The following is a 16656-nucleotide window of genomic DNA, read 5'->3' on the forward strand; positions in this document are numbered from 1 at the left end:
TTTTTATTTTTATTTTTATTTTTATTTTTATTTTATTTTTTTTATCTATTATAAAAACCCTCCTGTATTTTCTCTTTTTTTTCTAAAAAAAAAAAAAAATCTTCTTCTAATATCCTATTATTATTATTATATATACCCCAAATATGACAGCCTATAATGACATTCCACTCACACAAACCCCAATTTCCTTACAGAAACAACGTAAATCCTCATGGAGACCTTCTCTTCGAAAATTCGCTCCACCATTAGATATTCGTATCCAACCAACACCTTATATCCACAATACTTATACTCACTTTTCACAAACATCTCCTACTAGTACTAGTAATAGTAATAGTAATAGCAATAGTAATAATAATACCACCCAGGAAATCAGCCCAACTCCACCACCAGTAGCACCTTACTCTCTAAAAACTCGCCATGAAAAATCATTTGCAAACCAATCATGTTGTTTCTGTGAAGAATCTCTTGAAATCCAACTAACAAATGAACGTGTTTTGGCTTTAGAATGCTCCCACGTTTGCCATTTCGGATGCTTACTTCTCTTTGCTGAAAAGGACCCTGCCCTCTTTGATAATGTTAACCCTGATGCTGCAATGCCTGATTGCTTATTGTGTAACCAAAAAGCTATCCCACTTGATAATACAATCTATAAAGAACTTTGCAGACAAATAGTATTGGCCCCAGACTCTTCTTCTTCAGAATGTTCAGAAGATTATGCATTCATTCTACAAGATATGACTCCAATAACCCTCCCACAACAACAACAACAACAACAACAAGACCTCATCTCTTCACCTAAAGATATGCTTGATTCAATCGAAGCCCAGTCCTCCCCAGTAGCCCATTTTACAGATTCTGCCCGCCTCCACAAACAATCAACAACAATGCAATTTGCTATAGCCCCTTGGGAATCTGAAGGTATAACGCCGCGCACGGCAGACTCTGAAACAAACCTTCTTTTTAGCGACCGAGATTCTCACACTGACTCCTTCTACACTGAAAAAACCTCATCCCCCTTCAAAAGTATCATTTCAAACTCTTCCTCTCTTTCTGGAATAGCTAGTATCCTCAATACTTTTAAAAATCAGGAAATCTCAGCTGGTATTCCAGATGAAATCCTTAAAGCCCGCCTAAGGCGTTACAAACTCCCCTCCGTCATACTTACCCCAGAACTTGAAACAGTCTTTGTCCCAGATCAATCATCAGATACTTTTATCACTACCCTCGTCACAGTCGTCTCCCCTCCTAAACCAGAACTCTCCCAAAATGATCCTTATCTCAATCAGCCTCAAGAAATTGATTCCAAGGTCCGCGCTGATCTTACCCAACATGTCAAGGATTCAGTCCCAGACTGGAAACAACTCGAACTCTCCGAGTTTGGTACCCTCCGTCTTCATGATAAATTCTCAATCTCTGCAAACCAACAAAAATGGAAACAAAACTTGGATTGTTTCCTTTTTGAAAATACACTCATTTTTGTTCGTGTTTTCCCAAACCTCCCATGTGCCCTCCGCCGTGCCCCTCAACTCATGGGTATAGTCAATATCCGCAAACACTTGATTTCAATTACTTTCCCTCCCTCCATGCCTAATGACGATCCAAAAGAATATAAAATGACCCTCAACTTGGCAACCCCAGATGTGCCCACCATATACCTCAAAACTTCAGACATTATCTCTTATGAAAATTGGCATACTGCTTTGATGAACTGGGGTCATGTTTTCCCTCTTACTCGGCTTGTTCCACCAGATGACTATGAAGGCCAATCAATTGCTTCTCAAATGTTCCCAGACTCGGAACTCGTCCCATCGTCTCCAAGAGCTCCAACTACTTCACATATCCCCACTGATACCGTCATCATGGTCCCCATTGCTGGCTCACCCATGGGATCAAAATTTTTCGCTATTAAAGAAACAATCTCTGCCATTATTTCTGAAATGCAACTTTTCGACCGTATTGCCTTGGTCCCATATGGTGGTGGCACTTCTTCAAAATCTCTCAACAGAAATAGTAATCCAAACGAGCTTTACGGCCTGGCATCAGGACCATGGAAAGGCTGGCCTTCTATCGTAGAGTCTCTAGGACCTAACGGCATGCACGGCTCAAGAGCTGATATGATTGATGGTCTTGAGCGTGCCCTAACTGTTTTAGATGACCGCAAGTCCATGAACCCAATTTCTTCAATATATGTCATTTCAGACTCAGCGGCAACAACTATCGGGGACCCAACAAATCTGGATCAGGGAATTGAGCGCGTGGTCAATAGAGCCACGGCTGCACATGTCAAGATTAACACCATTGGTGTTACTATGAACCACTTGGCCGATGATTTGGATGTTTTATCAACACGCACAACTGGCACTTATGTTTATCTGCGCAAATGGGAGGAACTTCAACGTGCAATGCTTAGAAGGTTTCGTGCAACCCAGGAAATGGCTTATTCAGAGGTATCTCTTTGTATCGATTTGCTTAAAGATGCCCGCGAGTCTTCTGACGATGATTTGGTGGTGATTTCTGAAATTTCAGGACATTCAATTGATAAAACTCCAGTGTCTCAAGCTGAACCTTTACCCTCACCTTTATTACCATCACCAACATCCACAGAGGAAATGCCACTCCAAGAACGAGTTAAGGAACATTTAGTCAAACTAGGTGATATGGCTGCAAATGAAACTAGAACATTTTTAGTCCAAGTTAGAGTCAGACACAGTGTCATTGCTTCGGCTAGTGAAAAGCCAGACCCCGTGTTGCACCTCTTTAACGCAAGCTTGTCTTATGTTGGTTACACAACTTCGTCCTATTCCTCTGGCGATGTTTACTTTTTACCCATTGGTGAGGCTGCTATACCCATTGAGTCCAATTCCCCAGACTTGATTTTCCCACTTTCCCCATCAGAGTCGAGGCTGCCCAACCGCATGTCGCGTGCTAGCTTAGCAAGCAGCGTTTATAGCCCATATGAAGCTGAATCATATTATAGTGGAAGCACATTGAGTCTCGAACGCCAGCTACAACTAAAACGTGAGACTCCACGCAGCTCTGGTCGCTGGTTCTTGGCTTCTACTGATAAACCTTCGATTTTGTTTGGCGAGCTAGTTAGAAGCCATGCCGGTGACCGCTCAAGTGTTTACAGTACCCAGTCGGTTTATCTTTCTTTGGAACTTTATGATGTACGTGTAGTACAACGACGAATTGAACTGACAGCTGCAAATTTGTTGGAATACATTGTTAGGGCAGGATACGGCGATGAGTCTAAACGACTAAGTACGGGGACTCTGGATCAAGCACAACATGCAAGTATTGCCAAGGTACTTGAAAATGTGCGCGAGGGCAAGGGAATTATTCACGGGTTACTTGGTTGTGCGGTTGCACAACTGCGTGATGCAGAGGGAATGCGGTATACCCGTGTAGTTGGTCACAATTGGGACGAGCAGCTGGATCTGTCGTCTAATAATGAAGACGCACGAATAGTTTTAAGGACAAAGGAAATTGTGCAAGCTGTGGACCAAGTTTTGGCAGCCGTCACGGACCTGTTGGAACGTGCAGAAATGAATACGTTTAAGCAGGATTACCGAAAGTTGCTTATGCAGTATATTGGCGTGTTAAGGTTACAACGCGCGTATATTGGGCGGACTGCTCTTGAGAAATTGTACTTGTAAAAGACTATTAAAAAAAAGAATATAAACAATTTTGATTTTGATGTTGTACTTGAAAGTGTCCATGTGCTAGCGCAGGATATCTCAAACCCGTTTTTTTTTTAAACAATTCTCTTAGAATCTTTCTCGTCTTAAGCTTTATTCTTTTCGGCTTCAGATATCATTCTCTTGATATATTGATGATAATATTATGTACCTTTCTTTAAAAAAAAAATTAAAAAAAAATTTTTTTTTTCTTTTAAAAATTTAAAATTAAAATACCAGGTTGGTTATTGATATATATATGAGGAAACCTTTTAAGACTTATTATTTTGGAATCATAAAGATTTTTTAGGGTATTAATTTAGTTATAATATGACTAGCAGTCTTAATACCAAAAAAAAAAAGAGAGAAATATATATACCACTATCAAGTAATCACAAGTTTTTCAAGGGTTTCAAAGTAATCGATGTATCACCTAAAAAAAAAGTGTTTTATAATTATTATTATGTTTAAACTTTATAATAAAAATATTTGACCAATTTGTTTTCAAAATCTTGATCACCAAGATTGTTCTTATTAGCTTTGAAAAATAATACAATCATCAATGATCAAAATCAAAACATCAAATTTTCTACAACCAAAAATCAAAAATCAAAAATCAAAAAAATTCCTCCTTTGGTATTCTTGTCAAAACTGTAAAAAAAAAAAAAAAAAAAAAAAAAATTGGCAGCTATTATAAACTTGTTAATATTTTGAATTGTAATCAATTCTGGAGTTTTGGTAGTTTTTGAGGGTCATGGAAATTAAACTGGGAAGGATTGTGATAAATGTTCTCGGGATATATATTAATCCCAGGGAAACTTTCATGGTTGTTTTTTTTTTTTCTAATTATTTGAAAAGAAAGAATTTTTTTTAAATAAAGCATATTAGATTTTTTTTTTAATGATTTTAAATAATGATAGTTGTTTGTGAAATATGCCATAAAGAAAAGTATATGTGATATCCAAATCAATTCTTATTATTTTGGTCATTATTGATTTGATAAATTGATTTGTTTTGTTTAAATAGATTGATTATGAGTGAGTTAATAAAGAAATAGAAAAAAAAAAAAAAAAAAAAAAAAAGGTAATGAAAGAAAGAAAATACTTTGGATTCTGATTTTGATTCTATTCTGGTATAAAATAATATAGAAAGCCGCACTAAATGTTATTACCTATTATAGTAATTTGTTATATTACAATTATTTTTTTTTTTTTTTTTTTTTGATATAAATTTATACTAGAATGGCCCATAAATTTGTTCTTTCAGTGACATCATCATCATAATATATTTCAAAGTTTTGAGAACTTAAGTTAGTAGTAGTAGTACATTAAGTTAAGTACCTTGAATTATATATCTCTGTGACGTAGATATAAATTGTTTGTTTGTTTGTTTGCTTGTTTAAGGTAAAAAAAAAAAAAAAAAAAAGAAAAAGTCAGCCCATTGAGACTTTAATAACATTGAATTAATTAGAAGTTGTTGATTTGTGCGTAATTTCAAATAAAATCAATTGATAGATAGAAAAATTGGTAATGTTTGAGTGTTTGTTCAACATCAGTCAAAAAAAAAAATTAAAAAAAAAAAAATCAATAAATTATCTCTAAAATATTTTGTATTGTTTTTTTTTTGTCCAATTGAATGTTTGTAAAAGAAAAAAAAAAGACAAATTACAAGTATGAGAGAACCATATAATATATACAAATAATAATTGAAATAATATCTCAATCTAAATGTAAATCAATTCTTTAAAGATCATTTATTTTAAAGTTCCTTTTATAAAAAAAAAATAACTCAAAAGAGTTTTGTTTGTGTTTTCTTCTTCTTCTTCTCTTTTTTTTTTTTTTTTTTTTTTATTTCCCGCGGCTTATATAGTTTTATTTCGGTACATTAGAATATGTATATTATAGATATTTTGAATTAATAGAAGAAGAAAAAAAAACAGATAAGCAAAAGAAAAGAAAAGAAAAAATACCATTTTGTTTTATTCAGAGAGAAAAGAAAACAAAAAAAAAAGAGTAAAATAATAATAACAATAGCAGAAGCAATTCAAAAAAATATGAGTAATGTGAATATAAATAAACATTAAATGAAAGTTCAAATTTGTTTTCTGCCCTAAACAAAAGTTACTGATTATTCAAAAAAATAAAAATAAAAAAAAAATCGCAATTAATTGTTGTATACGGCACCGATGAAAAGATGTATTTTTATTTATTTTTTTTTTTTTTCGGGGGAATTTTAAAGAAAAATTAAGATAAGAAAGATAAGATAAAATTTTTTTTTTTTTTTTTGACAAATAAAAAATGTTTCTTTGATACTTAAACTATTAAGTATATATATCAAAATGAAAAAAAAAAAAAATAAAAAAAAATAATTTCTAAGTTTAAGCTTTTTTTTTTTTTTTCTTTTTTTTTCTTAACGGAGTTGGCCTTCTATTTTCCCATAAAAATGACTCTGAATCATAATTATTATTATTATTATTTTTTTTTTTTTTTTTTGGTTTCCTCAATAAATAAGTTACTGATAAGCCAAGCAAAAGATTTCTCTTAATTCTCCACACAAAAAAAAAAAAACAAGTCAAATTAAATCAGATTATTTTCTCGTGTAACTAACTCTAGGCTTTTTTTTTCCTATTCATCTGTGGGGTAATAAAACTTGTTTTAAAGTCAATTGACTAACATTTACTATACAAACTGGTAATAAATCTAATTGTAATTGTAATTGTAATTGTAATTTTATATTTTAATAAATGGTTCTTCAATTTACTTATTCAAATTAATAATTATTATTTTCTATAATCTATCATTTAATCCTAATTTTTTAGTTTTTTTAATTCTGTTCCTCGACCTTTTCCTCAGTCTTTTCTTCAGTCTTTTCTTCAGTCTTTTCTTCAGTCTTTTCTTCAGTCTTTTCTTCAGTCTTTTCTTCAGTCTTTTCTTCAGTCTTTTCTTCAGACTTTTCTTCAGTCTTTTCTTCAATACTCTCTTCAACCTCCTGAACCTTTGGTTCCTCGTCATCTTCACTCTTTTCTCTCTTCACCCCGGCACCGTTATTATTAGTCTGACGAGTCTTGATATTCTCCTCACCAAAGACACGGTGTACAAGCTCTGCCAAATCCTGTTTAGCCAGCATCAAGTTAACTGATGACTTGCCACGCCACACTGGGTACAACAACGGCTGGTCCAAAACGGCCTGTGACACAATAGTGCTAGTTTGGCCAATTCGTGGCACTTCCAAGATAAAAGTACCTTCAGGCAAGTTTTGGACAAATTCAGCAAGTCCCTCATCGACCTCCTTGACAGCAGCAAAATTAGGGAACTCATTTGTCACAAGTAGTCTCAAGGTGTTGATATCCTTGGCCACGTAGAACCGGCCAGATCCATCACGGGCAACATGTGGGGCCACAATGGAAATTGCTTCGGCATGGACACGCCATGGACAGGGGCTTCCTGGGGATCTTTGTTTGGAAAACATTCGGAGACCAGCGTGAACAAACTTGACTTTTTGCTCATTAAGCTCAAGCAAGGGTTTGATGCTGGGGGACACGTAGTAGATGGCACGAGAGGGGATACCAGTATTGTTACGGACAAGTAGGGTATCGCGGCCACCCGGGAAAGTTTCGGTGTTGAACTTGTAAAAGTTCCAAATGCTTTCAAGAAGTTCATTATTGGAGGGGATAAAGCGGAAGACTTCTTCATCAGTTTGGGAAGAAACAGGGACTTTTTCCTTGGTGGTGGTAGGAGCAGGCTTTTCAACTGGTTTTTCAACTGGTTTTTCAGCAGGCTTTTCAGCTTCTTCGGCAGGCTTTGGAGCTTCCTCAGCAGGCTTTGAGGTTTCTTCAGCAGGCTTTGAAGTTTCCTCAGCAGGTTCTGAAGTTTCTTCAGCCTTGACCTTCTTCACATCTTGGGTCTCTTCCTCAGCAGATCTCTTTTTGGTATCTTTTTTCTCAAAAACAGCAATGAAGAAACCGCCAGTGTTTTGGAGGTGAGGGTAAACACGGACACACTTGTCAAGACCAAACTCCTTAGCTTCAGTTTCCGAGGGAGGGAAGAGAGAGGGGAGAAGGTTTTTAGAAGTAGGAATGGCTGGGGTTTTAGCTTCATCAGAGTTTGCATTTTCATCAGAAGCAGAGGCTGGAGAAGGAGGGTCAACCCATTGACCAGCCTTGTTTTGAACACGCCAAGTAGAAACACCAGGTCTACGAATAAGCTCAGGAAGGTTTTGGGAAACATCGACGAGAGCAAGGGCTGATCCACAACGACGGAGAGCTTCTGCAACCACAGCTTCATTTTCAATGGGGTTAAGAGAGCATGTTGAGTAAACAAGACGGCCACCTGGTTTAAGAAGTTGGATACCACGGAGAAGAATGTTGATTTGGGTTGCATGGAGACCATTGCCATTACCAATGGTCCAGTCAGTCCAAACGTTAATGTTTTTGCGCATTGTTGCATCACCTGAACAGGGGACATCACAAAGTACACGGTCAAACTTGAGAACATCACCAGAAGCGGTTTTCATTTTAGGGAACATTTGAGCGTCATGGTTTGTGACGAGAAGATTAGGAGAGTTGAGTCGCTTGATTTGATGGATAAGCATATGGGCACGCTTATAGTCTGAATCATTTGCAAGAACAAAGCCTGAGGGGACAGAGGAGGGGCCATCTCTGTGGAGGGCCTCAATAAGTTGGCCAGTTTTAGAACCTGGAGCAGCACAAAGATCAATGACAGCATTATCAGGTTGGACATCTAGGAAGAGGGGGGGGATCATGGAGACAGCTTCTTGACGGTAAATGTTTCCAGCATCAGTTTCGACTACAAGGAATCGTTGAAGACGAGTGAATTCCTTTGATCTACGAATGACTTGTTTACCGACATCGACTTGCCATGCGAGTCCTGGGATATTATAAAAGGGGAGATGTTTAGGTGGAGGGATATTTTCACCATTGAAGACAATGTTTTGTGTATGTTTGACGTAATCGTTTTCAATGAGTTGCTGGACTTCTTTGCAAGCAGATGCAGATGAGGTAATGCGGAAGGTTAATGGGAGAGGTTGTTGGCAAGCCTTTTTAAAGTCTTCAAAGTCTTGTTCGTTTGAGAATAGGTTTGGTTGGCCAGTGTAATAAGCTTGCCATTTTGCATTTTCTTTGATTGCAGATTCCCAGTTACCTGAGACGCGAGCTCTAGATCTCTAAAAGAGTGTTAGAAAAATAATTAAAAAAAAAAAAAATTTAATAATGATAATGATAATGATAATGATAATGATAATGATAATGATAATGATAATAAAATAAAATAAAATAAAATAAAATAAAATAAAATAAACTTACAGTATTTCTTTTACCCATTTTTGACAGAAAGCGAACTTGGTTTAAAGGCTTTCTAAACATGTATTGGGGGGGAGGGGGGGAGGGAAGAATGGAAAGTTGAGATTGAGATGGTTTTATTTTTTATTTTTTTATTTTTATTTTTATTTTTATTATATTTTATTATTATTAATTTTTTTTTTTTCCATTAATGAAATGGAGGTTTTTTTTTGAAAAAAATAAAAAAATTAAAAATTTTTATAAATTAGTCATGATTAGTCATTAATTATTTTTGTAAATAAATTATTTATGACATTACAATATATAAATGTAACATAAATGTAACAAATGTGTAACAAAAATAAGTGTTTTTTTTTTTCTGTTCTTTTCTTTTTTTAATTATTTTTTAATTTTTTTTTGTCATTATTACAATGTGGCTAATCAGCCACAAAGAGCCCACAAAAAAAAAAAAAAAAAAAAAAAAAAAAAAAAAAAAAAGGCTCTCTCTCTTTTGTCTCTCCCTGTCTGTTACGGTGCCAGTTTTACTAATCTTAACGTTTAGTATTATGTAATACTATATGAGTGTGAAAAAAAAAAAAAAAAATTTTTTTTTAATTTTTTTTTTTTTTTTTTTTTTTTTTTTTTTTTTTTTTTTTAAATAAATTAAAAACACACACACACACAAAGACAATCCACACACAGCGTGTCTTTAAAGGTCATCAAAGAATAAAACTTCGGAATCAATCAAATTTATAGAGAAAGAAAAAAAAAAAAATTTACAAAAAATTACAAAAAAATCTCTTTTTTTTTTATTTATTTTTAATTTATTTATTAAAACGAAATTTTCTTTATATTTTTCATTAGATATATATATATATATATTTGATTATAAAATAGGAATTGGAAAAAAAAAAAAAAAAAGAGTTTTTTGCATTAATTTTGAACCCTGCAAGAATAATAAAAAAAAAAAGAGTTCAACGCAATAGAATTGAACACAAAAACTTTAATTGCCTCAACTTGACCTGCCTCAACTTTTTATTTTTTATTTATTTGTTTTAAATTTTTTTTTAAAAAAAAAAAAAATAAATAAATAAAAACCGCCACACACACAAGAAATTTAAATTTAAATTTAAATTTTTTTTTTTTTTTCTTAATCACCCACATAGAGAATATCAACATTAACATCGACAACTTTCAAAAGCCAAAAAAAATTAAACTTTTTTTTTTTTTTTTTTGGTCTAAACTGATTTTTTTTTAATAACAAACAACAAAAGCCCTCAATTTTAAAAATAATAATAAAACCATTTTATTATTTTATTATATTTTATTATATTTTATTATTTTATTATATTAATTATTTATATTTATATTATTAAAAAATTTATTAAAATCCCCTCTTTTCTTTTTTACAATGCAACAACAACAACACCCATCTACAACATCCACTCCTTCAAACCAACACCAACAATCTCCACAGCTTGTTTCTGTAAGTCGCAGTGGAAGTTCAGCTTCAATCTCTTCATCTCATCGTTTCATCTCAAGCAGACATAACTCCATGGCTTCTCACTCGGGTCTTCCACAAGTCCCACAACCAACAGCTTCACAATCAACTCCTCAACCCTATACTCAACAACTGCAACAGCAACAACAACAACAACAACAATCTTCAACCCCACAATCTTCTCAACAACAACTGCACACGACCTCTCGCCGTAAAATGTCAATTAGTGGTAAACTCAAGTCCATGTTTGGGAATCATCAACAACAACAACCGGGTCCTTCAGTTCCTATACAGACTTGTATTCCTCCTCCTCATACAAATGGAACCACCAGTTTACAATCACCACCACCACCACCACAACAACAACAACAACAACAACAACAACAACAACCTACAAATGGTTCTTATCCCATTAACAACGGAACTTCTCCAACTTCTCCAGTCTCACCTGGATATCCTTCTCAGCATCCTTCTATGGGAGTTGTTCTTGAGGAATCATCTATAAAACCATCTAAAGCATCAGTTACTACTACTAACAATAATCAATCTTCTATTCACTCTGCGTCTCCAAGTCCCCCCCCACCTTTACATCAAAATCCCGCCAATCCTCTAGCCATGGTAGGCCTTGCAAATGCTCTTCCTAATGCTCCTCCTCCTGCACAAACAAAGGTTTCTTCAAGAACTGCTGCTGCTGCTGCTGTTCAACCAATCTCTCCAACATCTTCACCTCAACTCTCCTTACCTTCTCAACAATCAAACGGCTCCCTGGCTGCTCTGCCGTCATCCTTCTCTACAGCCACAATAGAAACTCATCCTACCACATTGGTGGGTCCCCCAAAACAACAACAACAACAACAACAACAACAGCAAAACGCATCTGCTGCAAAACCATCAAAATTAGTGACATCATCGTTACTACTCCCAGATGATACCGCAAGTATCATTACCTCGGGATCTTCATCCTCCGCCCGCTCAGGAGCTTCTCCAGGACCTCCCTCCTCCTTGGCATCTACCGCACACGTCCCAGGAAGTGTTGCCGAATCTCATGCTGCTACCTGTCTATTAGTACCTGCCAACTGGGCTGGAATCCCCAAACCTATTGCCTCACAACTCAAAACTTCTCGGTTTGTTGTACTTGGCGAAGTGGCCGATGATTATACTACTCTTTTAAACGTTGTAGGTTCTACAGTTTCATCATCATCATCAGCCTCAACAGCCGCTGCATCCGTTTCTTCAGCATCAGCATCCGTAAATGGCTCAGGAGCTACAGTCCCGGCAGCCCTCATTAACGGCGTTGCTGTAGCTGCAGTACTCGGTCATCACTTACACTTTTTGCGATCTGCACGGCGGCTTGAGAAACTAGGTGGTATGCTACGTGAAATGGTGGGCACAGGTAAAAAAGTCCGTGACGATGCAACTTCAGCATTACCAGACTTGGGTTTAGATCCTTCACAACTTTCAAGCCTAGGTGATGGTACAGACCATGCACCAAATATTGCGAGTGGGCTTATTGGTAAAGCTGGTGGTAGAGGAACAACTCCCTCTGGCCGACGACCTAACCTATCACTCATGTCTGGACTCATTACACAAATTGAAAAGGGTGAACGAGATGTCAACTCAGTTGTAAAGGGTGTTTCACCAGCAAGTGCATTAAGTTCTAATACAACACGACGAATCACTACAGGACTACATCTTAGTGGCAGCGCATCATCAGTAGGTGCAGCAACAACAAGTGGCAGCACACCAGCTGCAGCTGTGGCACAGTCGTTGCTGCAAAAATATGGCAAATGCCAAGAAATTGTAGGTAAGGGAACATACGGGACAGTTCGAGTGTCTCATAAGTTTGACAAGACACTACAACGGGAGACCTTATATGCAGTGAAGGAGTTTCGGCGGCGAGTTCAAGAATCAGAGGCCCACTTTAGTAAACGATTAACATCTGAATATTGCATTTCATCATCATTACATGATAATAATATTATCCATACATTGGACCTTATGAAAGACGGTCGAGGAGAATATTGTCAGGTGATGGAATATTGTGATGGAGGAGACTTATATTCACTAATTTTATCATCAGAAGGTGGACTCAAACAAGCTGAAGCAGATTGCTTTTTTAAACAACTTGTACGTGGTGTGGCATACATGCATTCTATGGGAGTTGCACATTGTGATTTAAAGCCAGAGAATTTATTATTGACATGTAATGGGGCACTTAAGGTGAGTGATTTTGGTAATGCGGAATGTTTCCAAATGGCATGGGAAACAGAGGTTCATTTATCATCAGGAGTATGTGGGTCTAAACCATACATTGCACCTGAACAATTTAAAGATCGAGAATTTGATCCTCGTCATGTGGATGTTTGGGCAACTGGTGTTATTTATATGGTAATGAGGACTGGGTCATATTTATGGCAAGTGGCAAATTTAGAAGAAGATCCATTATATGAGAAATATTTACAAGGTCGCAAACAAAAGAATGGATTTGAACCTATTGAAGCATTAAGAAGAGCAAGGTGTCGTAATGTGATTTATTCTATTTTGGATCCTATACCATCAAGAAGAATTACAGCTAAACAAATTCTTAATTCAGAATGGGGTCGGTCTATTCATATTTGTGAAGCTGGTGAACGTGGATATTAAAAGTTAAAATAACTTTTTTTTTTAAAAAAAAAAATTAAAATTAAAATAAAAACATTTACAATAATAATAAGAAAAGCTATATATATATATATATATATAAAAAAATTCAAATATAAAGTAAGAAAGAAAAAAAAAAAAAAAAAAAAAAAAAAAAAACCTCTTGCATTAAAATATAATCAGCTACTACTACAGCTATCAAAAAAAAAAAAAAATATTCAATTTAATTCAAATTCAAATTCAAATTCAAGTCATTAAAAATCCGTAAACAAGTTGGCATAAGGGTCTGGTGAAGTAACCCCATAATCAAGTTCTTCCTCGGGATACCGGTCAAACAATGATGTATCACCAACACCTGATTGGATAGGAGGTTCATAAGGTGTTTCGATATCTTTTGACAAGAGTTTTTCCCAAATAACTTCTGCAAACCATGGATGAGTCTTTACATCTTGAGAACCACCTTGAAGATTACCCAATCTACGAGTCAAATCTTTAGTGATAAGTCTCTGTAGCAAGTCAACAGCATCTGGGTTCAAAAAGGAGGGATATTCCACACGACCCACCAAAATCTTTTCATAAGTCTTCATGGGAGTGTGATCATAAAATGGAGTATAACCTGTCAGCATTTCGTAAATCAAAATACCCAAACTCCACCAATCTACAGACTTATTGTAGGCCTTGGTGGTCACCACTTCAGGAGCAATATAATCTGGAGTACCACAAAGAGTCCATGTCACATCAGCCACTTCCTTTGCAAACCCAAAATCAGTAATTTTAATATGACCATTTTTATCAAGCAAAATATTTTCCGGCTTCAAGTCACGATAAATGATATTGTGAGAGTGTAAGTACTCCAAGGCAAGCGTCACCTCTGCAGCATAAAACTTGGCCACTGGGTTAGGGAAACGTTGAGATTTACGCAAAAGAGAAAATAATTCACCGCCCTCAATATAATCCATAACCATAAACAAATTCTTACTATCTTGGAAAGTCCCCCACATGCGAATAAGAAACGGGTGCTCAACTAGTTTAAGCATGCGCCGTTCATCATTGGTATGTTCGACCTGACGCATCCGAACAATCTGGACTTTCTTAAGTACCTTGATTGCATAGTAGCGGTTATTATGGACAGAGCGGACAAGATGTACACGTCCAAAGGAGCCAGTTCCTAAGGTACGGAGGATTTGAAAGTCCGAGAGAGTATATTTACCCTTTGAGATAGTTGAACGTTTAGGCAATTGAGAGGAGGAAGTAGACGAGACAGGTAAAGTTGCTGGTGAAGAAGATCCACCTGGAGTAGAAACTGCAGATGAAATGGGTTGTTGTGGCTGTTGTTGGCCTGTTGTTGTTGTGGCTGTTGATGTTGTTGTTGTTGTTGCAGGAGTTGTAGATGGAGCAGTAGCACCACCAGCACCAGCACCAGTAGTCTCTGTTTTTGGAGTTACCTTATCGGAAGGTGTGTGTTGGTGGGAGACAACTGCGGCGGAGGCAGCCGCTGCGGATTGAAGGGAAGTTGCTGCGGGGGTAGGGGTAGAGCCTTGTTGAGCGGCAAGAGCAGATGCAGCGGCAGCTGCTGCAGCAGGAGAAGAGGAAGCCATTTTTAAAGGAGAGATATTGGAAGTATTAATAGGTGTTGTAGAAGGTTTAGTAGTTGTAGATGTATAAGTGTCTTTTGAGAGGGTTTTCCTAAGGGAGGTTAAAATAGAGGAGGGGGAAGAAGTAGAAGTAGAAGTAAAGGAGGGGTCAGGAGAGGTAGAAGTAGAAGTAGAAGTAGAAGAAGAAAAAGGTTTTAGAGTATTATTATTTGAACGTTTTAGGAAACCTGTTGAGATAGAGGGAGTAATTGAGTTAGGAGATGAAGAAGAAATGGTTGGAGAAGAAGAAGAAGAAGAAGAAGAAGAAGAAGATGATGATGATGATGATGATGAGTGAAAATAGTGGTGGTGGTGGTGGTGGTGAAAGGGGTAATGAAGTTTATGTTTAGAAGGAGGAGATGAAGATGAAGAGGTATGATAAGAAGAAGAAGAAGAGTTTGAATTAAAATTAAAATTGGAATTGGAATTGGAATTGGAATTGAAGGTTTGTTGTTGTTGTTGTGGTTGTGGTTGTAATGATAATAATAATGATGATGATGATGTTATAGTAATAGAAGGTGGTGGTGGTGGTGGTGGTGGAGAAGAGGCGGAGGCAGAGGAGGTGTTGGGTGATGCGCTCGCGGGATTATTTGGGTGCTGCTGCTGCTGTTGTTGTTGCTGATGCTGCTGCTGATGCTGCTGCTGCTGCTGCTGTTGTTGGTGGTGGTGGTGGTGGTAATGCAATGGCATTTTTTTTCTTTTTTTCTTTTTTTATTTTCTTTTATTTTCTGTTATTTTCTTTTATTTTCTTTTTTAAGTGTAACAAAGAATTTTAAGAACAATGAAAAAGTTATAAATGTAATTGTAATTGTAATTATAATTGTAATTGTAACTGTAACAAGGTTACGTGTTCTTAGAAAAAGAAAATGTAATGTCACAAAGATGAGGGAAAATAGTTGAATATAAAAAAAAAAAATTAAATTTGAATATATAAAAATAATAAAATACTTTTTGAATTTGTTTTATTTTCTTTTTTTTTTTTTTTAAAATAAATATATATATATATATATATAAATTAAAATAATAATAAATGAAATATGAAAATAAAATATGAAATGAAATGAAATTTTCTTCTTTTTTTTTTTTTCTTTTTTTTTTTTTTTTTCTTTTCAATTAGGATCTTCTTGTCTTTTTATAATCCTCCCTCCCCCCAAAAAAAAAAAAATTAAAATAAAATAAAATAATAGTAAATAAAATAATAGTAAAAAACTTTCTTTCTTTTCTTTCTTTTCTTTATATATGTCTATTTTTTTTTTTTTCACTCTACTACTACTACACTTTAGTTAGTAACTAAAAAAAAAAAAAAAAGCCATCATCAGACCTTCCTTCCCTCATTTATGCTTAAACCCTAAAAAAATAAATAAAAAATAAAAAATAAAAAATAAAAAATAAAAAATAAAAAAAAAGAATCTTCTTTAAAGAATCTTCTTTATTTCTTTCATTTTCATTTTCATTTTCATTTTCATTTTCATTTTCATTTTCATTTTCATTTTCATTTTCATTTTTATTTATTTTGTATTTTTTTTATTTTATTCTATATATTCAATTGTCTAAATAAATTAAATTAAATCAATCAAAATCAAATGGGAAAAAAAAAGGTTTCTTCTATTATCCCTCATACAAAAATCAATTGTTTTTTTTTTCTTTTTTTTTTTTTTTTTCAATAATAATAATCATCATCATCATCATCATTATCATTAGTATAATAAACAAAAACTTTTACAATTGAGAAATTATTAACAATACATTGATTGAATCTCTCTTCTTCTTACAATGTCGATGCTAAAAAAAAAAAAAAAGCTTGTTAATAAAAAACAAAAAACTTTGTTAATAAAAAAAACTCACCTGTAAAATGATAATTATCAAACAAATATAAATAATCATCTAAAAGAACTCCAGCTATAT

General features: G+C 34.9%; 4 protein-coding genes across 4 annotated transcripts; 2 read left to right on the forward strand and 2 right to left on the reverse strand.

Moving 5' to 3' along the window:
• Positions 1–143: 143 nt before the first annotated feature.
• Positions 144–3659, forward strand: SAPINGB_P005535 (uncharacterized protein; the record flags this gene model as incomplete). Its single annotated transcript, XM_032000249.1, has 1 exon — positions 144–3659. One exon carries the CDS (start codon positions 144–146, stop codon positions 3657–3659), a length of 3516 nt encoding a protein of 1171 aa, XP_031856140.1.
• A 2844-nt stretch (positions 3660–6503) lies between these two features.
• Positions 6504–9060, reverse strand: SAPINGB_P005536 (uncharacterized protein; the record flags this gene model as incomplete). The annotated part of the gene is made up of 2 exons (XM_032000250.1): positions 6504–8861; positions 9001–9060. 2 exons carry the CDS (start codon positions 9058–9060, stop codon positions 6504–6506), a joined length of 2418 nt encoding a protein of 805 aa, XP_031856141.1.
• A 1327-nt stretch (positions 9061–10387) lies between these two features.
• On the forward strand, positions 10388–13120 carry SAPINGB_P005537 (uncharacterized protein; the record flags this gene model as incomplete). Its single annotated transcript, XM_032000251.1, has 1 exon — positions 10388–13120. The coding sequence occupies one exon, from the start codon at positions 10388–10390 to the stop codon at positions 13118–13120; it is 2733 nt and encodes a 910-aa protein (XP_031856142.1).
• A 251-nt stretch (positions 13121–13371) lies between these two features.
• On the reverse strand, positions 13372–14715 carry SAPINGB_P005538 (uncharacterized protein; the record flags this gene model as incomplete). Its single annotated transcript, XM_032000252.1, has 1 exon — positions 13372–14715. The coding sequence occupies one exon, from the start codon at positions 14713–14715 to the stop codon at positions 13372–13374; it is 1344 nt and encodes a 447-aa protein (XP_031856143.1).
• Positions 14716–16656: the final 1941 nt, after the last annotated feature.

The sequence above is a fragment of the Magnusiomyces paraingens genome (genome assembly GCF_902498895.1).
Source record: "Magnusiomyces paraingens strain CBS 517.90 genome assembly, contig: contig4, whole genome shotgun sequence".
NCBI classification, from domain to species: Eukaryota; Fungi; Ascomycota; class Dipodascomycetes; order Dipodascales; family Dipodascaceae; genus Magnusiomyces; species Magnusiomyces paraingens.